Source organism: Bacillus rossius, chromosome 1 (genome assembly GCF_032445375.1).
Source record: "Bacillus rossius redtenbacheri isolate Brsri chromosome 1, Brsri_v3, whole genome shotgun sequence".
In the NCBI taxonomy this organism is placed as follows: domain Eukaryota; kingdom Metazoa; phylum Arthropoda; class Insecta; order Phasmatodea; family Bacillidae; genus Bacillus; species Bacillus rossius.
Genome location: NC_086330.1, coordinates 52,555,572 through 52,566,852, shown reverse-complemented (window position 1 = coordinate 52,566,852; position 11,281 = coordinate 52,555,572). Strand labels below are relative to the sequence as shown.

At 34.9% G+C, this 11,281-nt stretch overlaps 1 protein-coding gene across 1 annotated transcript; it reads left to right on the top strand.

Annotated features, from left to right (window-relative positions):
- The first annotated feature begins 3,469 nt into the window (after positions 1–3,469).
- On the top strand, positions 3,470–10,562 carry LOC134536080 (large ribosomal subunit protein eL36). Its single transcript, XM_063375616.1, has 4 exons — positions 3,470–3,568; positions 7,433–7,559; positions 9,762–9,896; positions 10,420–10,562. Exons 2-4 carry the CDS (start codon positions 7,434–7,436, stop codon positions 10,507–10,509), a joined length of 351 nt encoding a protein of 116 aa, XP_063231686.1. The 5' UTR covers positions 3,470–3,568; position 7,433; the 3' UTR covers positions 10,510–10,562.
- The last annotated feature ends 719 nt before the right edge of the window (positions 10,563–11,281 follow it).

Here is an 11,281-nt window from a genome sequence, read left to right as displayed (position 1 = left end):
CCATGCAACTGCCTATTCTATAGAATGCAACTTCAGTTTAAGTGTCCATGTTATCTATATTACAGATCTTTAAAACAATAATAAAAATAATAAACTAAGAACTGTCAACAGTCTGACTATTATGTTCTGCACATGTCTTAATTTATTAAAGACACAACTCTTAACATTGTAGGTTCTCTTTCACAAACATGGCTACAGTTCAATTGTCACATACATAATACCAACCAGACAACACAACTATCTTAACCCAGATAATGCCAACCTTGTCATACAAATTATCTTAACCTAAATAAATAACATATCTTTCCCATTAACTTAGTACACTACAAAAGTATTTAGTCTGTTTGGTAATCATGTTACTCTCTTTGAAGTTCTAAGTGTCTCATTATCTTGTTGCCAGCGACAGCCATTTCTCATCCTGGATGCCAACATGTCTTCGGATTATTCTACCCCTATAGATGGTGTCTGCACTCGAGATGGTAGTGCTGAAGGACACTCTCCGAAACCTCTGAAAGGTTCCCAGTTTTGAGCCTCAGGAGGTGGTGATTGTTCTCGAGGTGGTGATCTTGGTCTTGACTCTTTAGCTGAACAGCCAGGCTTCCAGTGTACCACTGCCACATCCTTATGCACTGCTTGCTTGCTATTATCCCCTTGTCTCTGGCCAGCCGAATTGACTGCGATGCTAGACGTCTCCCCTTTTGAATAACCCTCCGCAACTTGTGGCCATGCTATTCGGAGTAACTGATCAGTGTGATGCATATTTTATTGTCCACTACTACTTGACACTACATATGTCAAGGGCCCTTCCTTTGCCTTGATGATGCCCAACAGCCATTTTTTTTAGCCCCATTGTGATTCCTGTACAGCACTGGATCTCCAATATCAAAACATCTCACAGTTTCAGTGATGTTCAAAGTTTGACGATCCTCGCAAGCCTTTGGGCGTATCTGTTCCAAAGTTGTACACAATGAAAGTTTCTTAAGTTTCCCTTTAATAGTTTGTACCATTCTTTCAGTCTGGCCGTTTGTAGATAGGTGAAAAGATTTTGTTCATATTAGACAAATCCCATTCTTTGTTAGAAAAATTTTCATTTATGCAAACACAAAAGCTGTTCCATTGTCACTCACTATATTATGTGGTAGGCCATGCGAGCTGAGTATGTCTCTAAGTTCTCTGATGACTGATGTAGAGGTCATAGACTGCACCCTCCTGACTTCTGGCCACCTGGAATATGCATCAACAACCATTAGGAACACTTGCCCTTGAAATGGGGCCAAAAATATCTATGTGTATTCTTTGCCATGGTTTTGTTTCTGCAACCCAAGAAACCTCTTTCACTTTTGGGGGGTTTGCGCATTGCTGCTGACATTCCACACATTGTCCAACAATTGCTTCAATGTCGTTGTCCATCTTAGGCCTTCACATGTAGCTGCGGGCTAACGCCTTGGACCTGACAACTCCATCATGTGATGCATGCAGTACCTGTAACAAATGTGACCTTAAAGATGGTGGAATAATCACATGGTTCCCCCACAAGATGCATCCCTTGTAGACAAACAATTGTTCTTTACGACGAACATATGGACGAAGATCTTCTGCAACATCTCCCTCTGGCCAACCTATACAAGTGTTTTGTTTAACTTGAGCCAATGTAGGATCCTCTTCTGTATCTTGTGCTATTTTGTCTGCTCTTACTGGCAAGTCTGACATTTCTTCCAACATCAACACATCACCCACTACTGGAATTTTAAACATCTCTGACTGCATAGGCAACCGACTAAATGCATCAGCATGGCCAATCTTGGTCCCTGCCTTTTTAACTAGCTGGTAGTCGTAGCCACAAACTCCAACGGAACATCCGGGGAGACAGTATGTCTGGTGTTTGCTTAGTGGGATCCAATAGGCGCAGTAAGGGCTTATGGTCGCTCAAAATAATAAATGGTCTTCTTGTCACATACTGGTGGAATTTCGTGACTCCAAACATAATAGCTAGTACTTCTTTATACAGTTGTGAGTAGTTTCTTTCCTGCTTATGCAAGGTTCGTGATCCAAAAGCAATAGGTGCCTCACACCCATCTTCCATTACATGGGCCAAGACTGCGCCCACTCCATATTCCGAAGCATCACAGGCGAGAATGAGATGATTTTGTGGATCATAGTACGTCAGCACCACATCCGACTGCAACAGTTATTTCGCTTTGCCAAACGCCTCACTATGTTCATGGGCCCATTTCCAAAGGGTCCTATGATCCAATAAGCATTGAAGGGGTTCTAGTACAGAAGCTTTATCCTTCAGGAACCTCTCGTAAAAGTTTAAAAGACCCAGAAATGACTGAAGCTCTTTATGGGATGTCGGTTCTGAAGCCTTGTGGATCGCTTCGATCTTCTCCTGTGTTGGATGCAAACCTTCTTCATCAATTCTGTACCCCAAAAACACAACACTGTGTATAGCAAACCTGCATTTTGACTTTTTCAGCCGAAATCCTGCCCTATCTATCCTTCTCAAGACCTCATGTACCCGCTGCCAGTGTCCCTAAGGGCCGTATTCCAAGACACAAAAATTAGGGTTTAGGTGTTGAATATGCAATACCCGTACCCTAACCATATTCCAAGTGCATGATAGGACACAGCCAGTCCCTTATTTTTAGGGCACTGATTTTTGGTGTCCTATCTTTGTCCGATTTGATCCATAACTGTATATGTATTTTTTCCTTTTTAATGAACTTAAACGGAACTTTTACGATTACAATCCCCCCCTAATATCTTAAAAACAGCAAACATAACTACGTCCAAAAATTCATTGTTTATTCTTGTACAACCAAAATTAAATATTTTATTTCACATTATAATTCCATAGTTTTAAAAAAATAAGCTAAAATTACGATGGATTCCACGAAGTACAACTGTTTATAGCCTCGCACAAGTCCTCGTTTATTAAAACAGCTGCCGATCTGATACCATACAGGGGTTCAGTTAGGATACGTTTTGGAATATGACCCGAGAGTTAGGGTACGGCAGTTGCCCAACAAGGCAGTGCATATTCGCTACTTTACTCAAACGTCTTGGAATGCCGCCCCAACAGTTTTAATAGACATCAGAGATTTTATGTTTTCTTGTGTCAGACCACATGTCACATCTTTTCATTTCAACAATTAAAACACTTAAATCTACCAAAATTATTTTTTTAATAGGGGCCCCACTACTACTTTTTTCTGTTTTGATTAAATTTCCACCTTGTCCAAAATCATTTCGTTAAATAAGATAATCACGTATTAGAACAATTTCTATGAAACGCAACTTCACATATATTGTTTTGGGATGTTATTATTTTATTTAAAATAAAAAATTTACGATTGTATTTAGAATAATTTAAGAACTATATGATTGTTTTTTTATTGATGGTCTAAATTTCTTCTTAAATTATTCTTACGATTTCGGTTTCTTTCTTTATTTTTGTTGAAGTAGGAAAAGTACAATTTGGCTATAGTTGAAAATAAGAGGCTCTTATTTCCTTGTAGTTATAACCATTTCCTTTGATAATCAGTATACTGTGACTTGTGTTTGGGAGGTATGTTGAATATTAGATTATTTTAAAAATATTAAGCAATTTAATTGTAGTAAAATTTGATGGGATTTGTGTAGTATTTTTTTTTGCAATGAATATAGCATATTTTGTTTTTAGGATTGTGTTTATTCGTGGGGTGTGTTTTCATCTAGGTTAAGTTCTCAAGCATGTTGGTTTATAATTTTTAAATTGGTGAAGTAGACTTATGCTGTCGTTTGTTGAATTTTGTTTTCCAATGTAACAATTTAAATGTGGATTTGAATTGAAGGTACCATTGTAGCGTCCCTTATCGTAAAAAAAAAAAAATGAAAAATGGAATTATTCAGTGTTCTTTTTTTTTTTCATTTCGGGAAATTGTAAGATGCAAGGCTTTTACGTAAAAAACAAACAAAAAAAAACGGAAATTTCGAAATGTATTTTTGAATACTACAGACTTTTCTCTTCTTACCCTGAAAACTATTATAAAATATACAAATAGGCTAGATTATGTAGCCTGGGCAGTGACTGCCATTGTGCTAAGGAAGCGTAGCCAGGACTGCTTTCCACGAGAGATTAGCCTGTTTGTCCTGCTGTACTGTTTATGAGAGATAGTGGTCAGTAATGCGGCTGATCCCATGTTGTGCTTTATTAGTGTAGCGGAACCTCTTTTCCACAAGCGAGATCCCTGAACTTGTTACTGTCCTATTGTTTGCATGATATGTACTAATAACAACTAAATATCGTGGTTCTTCAGAGTTTCCTAGGAATACAGTATAGCCTTTACTTATTTATTAAAGACAGGGATGTTTGTCAGTACATTATGTTGGTCTAGCCCCCCTCATGGAAAAGTCCCTTCAACACTGTTAAAGCACAAAACAAATTTATGTCACTATATGAAGTATCCTTCTTGAAGTGTTGAATTAGTATTCACTACAACAGAGTATCATATTAAACGAATTAAGAGGAAAAACTGTGTCTTTCAGTACTTGTCAGGGTAATTATCAGACAGTGCGGCTTTATAGAACGGAAAGAAAAAAAATAGAAAAACTTGTTTTCACGCACTACACACACTACACACACCCCTAAAATTATTCTGAAGGAATGGTTTCGTAAGTCGTTATATTTTGTGAAAATATAAATATTTACATCTTAAATTACCGTACCTGTGCTTTTACGCTGCTGCCGCTGTTCATTGTTTATTTGTGATAAATAAGAATACAGTAAACTAACTCCCTATTATGCGCGCATGCTACGAAAAAATACAGAACATATGTAAATCTGTATTTTATTACAAGTGAGCAAATTTGAACTATACGGACAAGTGTATTGTGTGCAGTATACAGTAAAACACCACAGGACTTCTCGGAACTCACGCAGTAGGCTGGCATGCGTTACTATGGTAAATATGTAGTGTACGGATTAGCGCCAAAAAAAAATTGTACAAATATAAAATAACTTTCATTATATGCTCTTTTACGTCCTCTTTTCATAACCGCCTGCGGAAATAAGAAATTACAAATACTTTAGGAGATATCAAATTTTTTAATGTTCATATTTGGGCAATATTTGTTTAAAAAAAATTTAAAATTTCAAAAATACCTTTTTTCTGTGCTCTTTAACTTCCTCTTTTCATTAAACCCGGCGGAGATCAGAAATTCCAAATACTTTAGGAGATATGGAATTTTTTAATTTTCATGCTGTGCACTGATGCGGCTTTCAGCGGGAAGCCTACGATTCACTCATCCTTCTGGACATACCCGAATACTCACGTTGGCAAGCCTTCTTTTCTTAAATTAGCAAGAAGTAATTAAAAATACTTTAAAAGACTGTGGATGGTTGGTTATATTAGGTAAGTATAGCTACATTAAAAAAACTGTAAAATCATTTTATGGTTGCTTAGCAAATAACTTTTTAATATGTACCTATCCAGCGCTAGGAAACCGTTTACATGATTTCACAGTATTTTTAATGTAGCTATCCTAACCAAATCAACCATCCACAATGTTTTAAAGTATTTATAATGTAGCTAACATAACCTAATTGACCATTAGTTTTCATGAGTTGCATATTTATTTACAATAAACAAAAAAAAAACGAAGATGCACGAACGGGCGTTTGCCTCTCGTCTGTTGAAAGAAGGCTTGCCAACGTGAGTATTCGGGTATGTCCAGAAGGATGAGTGAATCGTAGGCTATGTCCGTTCAGTTTCAAAGTATTTATACTGTAGCTGACCTGACCTAATCTACCTTTGTCCCGTTTTGTTAGGTCAGGTCAGTTACATTATAAATACTTAAAACTATACAAGTAAAATTAATTGATAGTATTTTTAATTTCCGTTTATTTTGAAGTATTTATAATGTAACTAACCTTACCTAATGGAAAAATTTCTGTTATTTAGGCATTCACGCACACACGGCAAAATATAAAATGGCGTCTGTTGAATGATTACATAGGGCTTGTATTGCAAAATAAGAACGGCGATATCTCCAAAAGTAATTGGAATTTTTTATCTCCGCAGGCAGTTATGAAAAGAGGACGTAAAAGAGCATATAATGAAAGTTATTTTATATTTGTACGATTTTTTTTGGCGCTAATCCGTACACTACATATTTACCGTTGCTATTTGTCTCTGTCGTGCTGTGTTTCTAGTCGTATGGTTGAGCTCTTTTATGTTAACATTACTGAAATGTATTATATTTTAATTATTCAGTAAAATACTAAAATTTTAGCATCATTTAAAATGTTTTTTACCGTTAATTGTATCTTTTACAGTACAGAAATATTCATATTTTTAAGTTGAAATTAATGTTTCCTTTTTTTTTTTTGTTTCCCATTTTCGGCTCTTTTGCGGATTATCCACAATTTTCACTATCCACGGTGGCCCTGCCACTTAATTTTGCGGATAATTGGAAATGCACTTTATATGTTTTCCATATACTTGAGACATTCCAAGATTAACCCAAAAGAAAAGGTTTCTTAATTCCTACTATTTTGTTAAAAAAATAACAGCTTACACTACCTACAATACCTATGTAGTCACGCAATCACAGACATTCATTTTGAATGTTTACCTACCCATGTGGGTTTATTTTAAATTTTTTTGGTAACTTTATGAAAATTTAGGTGGTGTTGTATTAATGAAATTCTTTTAAATAATGACTATTGCATTTGTAAGGAATTTTTAATGCTTTTATTTAATGTTTGTTGTTTTATTAGAATAAGTAATGGTATTACAAAATGTTTGTTTTGTTACATTGCATTTAAAGTACGTACTATTTTGAGTCATGTAACAAACTTGTCTAATGGGAACCTAAAATTTGAATTGAATTGTTAATATCGTTCATTTTCTGAGAGGTTTATGTGTTGTGCACTGAAGTAGCTGACACCTTGAATTTTGCAGTCTTTCCATGGAATTCTTTAATTACAGCTGTTGTATATTCTTTGTTATGGCTGGTGTTTCATGTATCCAAGTTTATCCCTGTATCCTGTGGTACATGAGACATGATGCTTGCTGTTTTAATCAGTACTTCGAAAGATCCTGCATACAAAGAAATTGAAATAAAAAAGAATTATGATTGTAGGTTGAAATTTTTTTTTTTTTTTGCAAAAGTAAGGTTTTTTTTTTTATTAGCTTTTGTATAAGTTTACTGTCAACAAAACAGGATATCCAGAAGTTACAAAAGTCATAAAAGAGTAACAACCAAGGACTGGTTACTTACAAGTCCTGAAATTAAAGGTGCTGGGAGTATTGGCAGTGAATTATATGGTAAAAATAATAAATATTTGATTATATTTTAGAAATTGAATTTTGTGTAATGCTTGTATGACAGACGTTGTGTTTGTTTCCTATTTGGGGTCAGGGGTAGTGGCGACTTGTTGTGTGTCCAGGATGGCCCCCAGGTACGAGATAGCAGTGGGGCTCCACAAGGGCCACAGGACCACCAAGATCCGCATCAGCAAGAGCAAGACAGTGCACGACCGCAAGCACACCATCCGGCCGGCCAGGCTGAAGGGTGTAAGTTGGTTGTCCCTCCGCGAGCTTCTGCAGACATCGGCTTGTGTGATCTGACTGGTGGCACAATGGGGGGGAGAAGGGGGTATATTGCCCTTCCCCCATAATCACTGATTCCCACCAACAAAAGGAAAAATTTAAGTGCAAACAGCAGGCAAAGAAGTTCCTTCCTTCCTGAAATTCTTGTATGCTTCTGTGATCCGATGACCAGTTTTCATAAGTATTTGGGACTGATTTATTGCTTCAGTTGGTAAAAAAGTCTATTACAGGCTGGTCTTAAAGTTAAAACTCAGAGTAACAGTTTCTGTATAATAAAACTATCACAATTTCTAAACCTTTTAGTAGAGGTGGTCGGAATGGCATTTTTACTTTGGCACATGATTCAATCAGGAAAGATATTGGATGATGAGTATCAGGAGCAACATTATTAAAATTATGTCATTTAACTTGGTATACAGGGGAAAATATTTAACATTAATATGTGTCTCAAAAACATCTCATCCATCCCATAAACCAGTAGTAGTCCAAATGATTTCAATTTCACAGAAAATATTTATAGGTTTATAAGTACAAATAATGAGTTACACACAATAGAAATAAAACAAACATCTTTTTCCCTACTCATTTCCATAATTTACTTTTGGTCATACATGATCATTTGCAAAAACTTAAAACTACTCTAATTTTCTGAAGGAAAGATAAATTTATGTCTTAAATATTTGAAACCAAGATGGCGTCTTTCAGTTTCTTGTTAAAAATGGAGTTTTGTTTTCAAATGTGATGTGTTTTGCAACATTGTTCATTGCTGCTCTTGTGAAGTTCATTTTCAAACATAACCTAGTGATATGGTAAAGATGTTTACGTTTGTCAAAAGTAAAAATATATTGTTAAAATATGTTGATAACATTGAATTTTATGTAGCATGTTTCTCACCTTTAAACTAAACAGAATTTTTTTTGTTGTCTTATAACTTTAAAAGTAAATATAATTAATATCATAGTTATTGGATGATGTACAAAATCAGATTCACGGATTGGGATAGATGTGTTTTAGAGATAATCCTAGACATTACAGGCTTATCTGTAAGAATTGAACCAAATAACTTAAATTTTTTTGCATTAACTTATTTAACATTGTTATTTGCATTAAATTCATTAGTGGTATTACATATGGTTCTACCTCTTGATAGTGTGTGGTGAAGGCAATGAAGTAAGGTGTCCTTAAGAACTTAATTTTTGATGGGTCAAGAGGGTACGAACCATGACTCAGAGCCTATTGCAGTCTTTTTTCATTTCAGTTCCTACACTTCACATTTTCCAGCCGAAACTATATTGATGTTCAATTATCAGGAATAATCGCATCCATGGCCATGGTCTCGAACATGCTCGATTGAGCTTTCACTGTACCATGTACACATGATTCATTTTAATTTAAAAAAAAAATTGTAGTTGCATGATGTTACACAACATGCCAAACTTGCATAGTTCTCACCTACATGTCACAGTTTTAACATGCATTTTAGATAGCAGCCTGTATTCACACTATGTTCAAATAGTGTTTAAATTACGTGGTTTTAACCAGGTAAAACTAACTTAACTAAAAATTGCCTAAGAAAGTCACAAAAAAGTCCCAATAGTGGAAAATTTTTAATTGATTGTGTTATTGTTATTTTTCAAAAGTGACCTTTAAATAACCCTTAGGTATTTCGTAGTTTTTATTTTGATATTAATGCATTAAACTATTGATGTATTTAGAATAATGCAGGATTAATGGTGCATGTTTCAGTAATGGCAATTGAATCATATATGATTTAAGCAAAAATTTAGTTTTTTTTCTAATCCCACTGATGGTGTTATCGCCAAGTTGGCAGGCATGAAAAAGGCAAGGTCTGCGAATAGATGAGACAAAAATGTTGTAATTGAAAACGTGATTAAAATGTCTTGAAATTGGTTCACCAGGTATTTTGGATAAATTTGTTTTACACTTTTGCACTTTGACAGATTATATTTTGTACAAAAGTAATTCTAAATAATTATATTTTTGTTATTTTACCATATTATTATTATTTTATTATAATGTTTACAACAATTCTAAAACAAGTAGGTCATATTTTATAATACAGGCATATTTAAACTTTTGTATATTATCAATAAACAAATAAATTTATTTGATTGTTTAATATTTTGTGTGTTACCTCCCATGCAGATCCAGACAAAGCACACAAAGTTTGTGCGCGACCTGGTGCGTGAGGTGTGTGGCCATGCCCCTTACGAGAAGCGAGCCATGGAGTTGCTGAAGGTATCCAAGGACAAGCGAGCCCTCAAGTTCCTCAAGAGAAGGGTGAGTTACGTCATTTATAGAAACGCTTTGAAGTCAATGAGTTTAAGTGGACTGCTTTGTCTGTGCTTTGCTAGAAATAGTTTCTTAAATTAAGTTTGGTGAAAAATGTCCCTCTGTATTAAATTATGCTACAAATTAAATAATTAATGGGTGTAAAATAGTGGCGATCCACGTCTGTCTGTTAGCTTAATTCTTCTAAACTGCACAATGGATTTTTATGTGGTTTTCATCATTTAGAGAAATTCTTCCATAAGGTTAGCAAATTCATATTAAATTTAAAGATAGTAGAGATATCTCAATGTTTAGGCTACTTACATGTCTTATGCTGACTTATATTATGACTGATACATAAAATTAATGTAGATCACACTGTGAAGTCAGGGCGGATCACTAGTGATTTATAAACGTAATGTAAACCCCTTGATAAAGATTTACCTACATAATTAAATTTATGTATGAAGTACCTGGAGTCATTCACAGTGTGCATGTGTAATAACTAACCAGTGGTATTTGTTTCTTCCAGCTGGGCACGCACATCCGTGCCAAGAGGAAGCGAGAAGAACTGAGCAACATTCTTACGCAGATGAGGAAGGCCCAAGCACAGGCTAAATAAATGTTGTTCACTAGAAAGGTTTTGTCTTAAATAAAGTTAAATAAAGCCTGTAAGCATTTTTTTTTACTTTTGTTTCTTTAAAAGTTGGAGCTGCTTGACTGTCTCATGTTTAAGTGTTGTTTCCCATGGAAATTCAGTGTTTTATTAACACACAAAGCTATTTCGGTTACCACGTAACAGTTAAAGAATAATAAGAATTCAAACACTTAATGTGATTGAAACAATACAATGCTAAGGGTTTGAAAAAAATGAAAAGAACTACACGGAAAAATACGCACATTCCACATGTTGCCAGGTGGAAAATACAGCTTAGGTGTCTAATGGAAAGGTTTGTGAATCCAGAAGTTACTGATACTACAGAATTATAGTTGTATTAATCCCAGGAAGGAAGAAAACACGCCGAATATCAAAGACATAAAACATGACTTTGAGGCTGGAGGTGCTCACTATCTCACAAAATATTTGCAACTTTGTGATATTGAAGCATTTTAAAAGGGTTAGTGTGTTCAAAGATAATTGAGCATTCAGTGTTTCAATGCAAACTCACAAAAGGTCTCTCTTAAATTATAGTGCGTAAAAAAAAAAGGGGTCAATAGTAGCATTTGGCATAAACTTTGAATATTTTTGTGTAAAACCAAAGGTTAGAAAAATTGGCAGACAAAATTTGAAGGCAGGTTAAAGATTTTTTTAAAGCTTCACACAGTTTTCTGTATTTAGTAACTTTTATGCTTAAACTGTTAAAGCTAACCATCTGTGTACAGTAAAACATCTT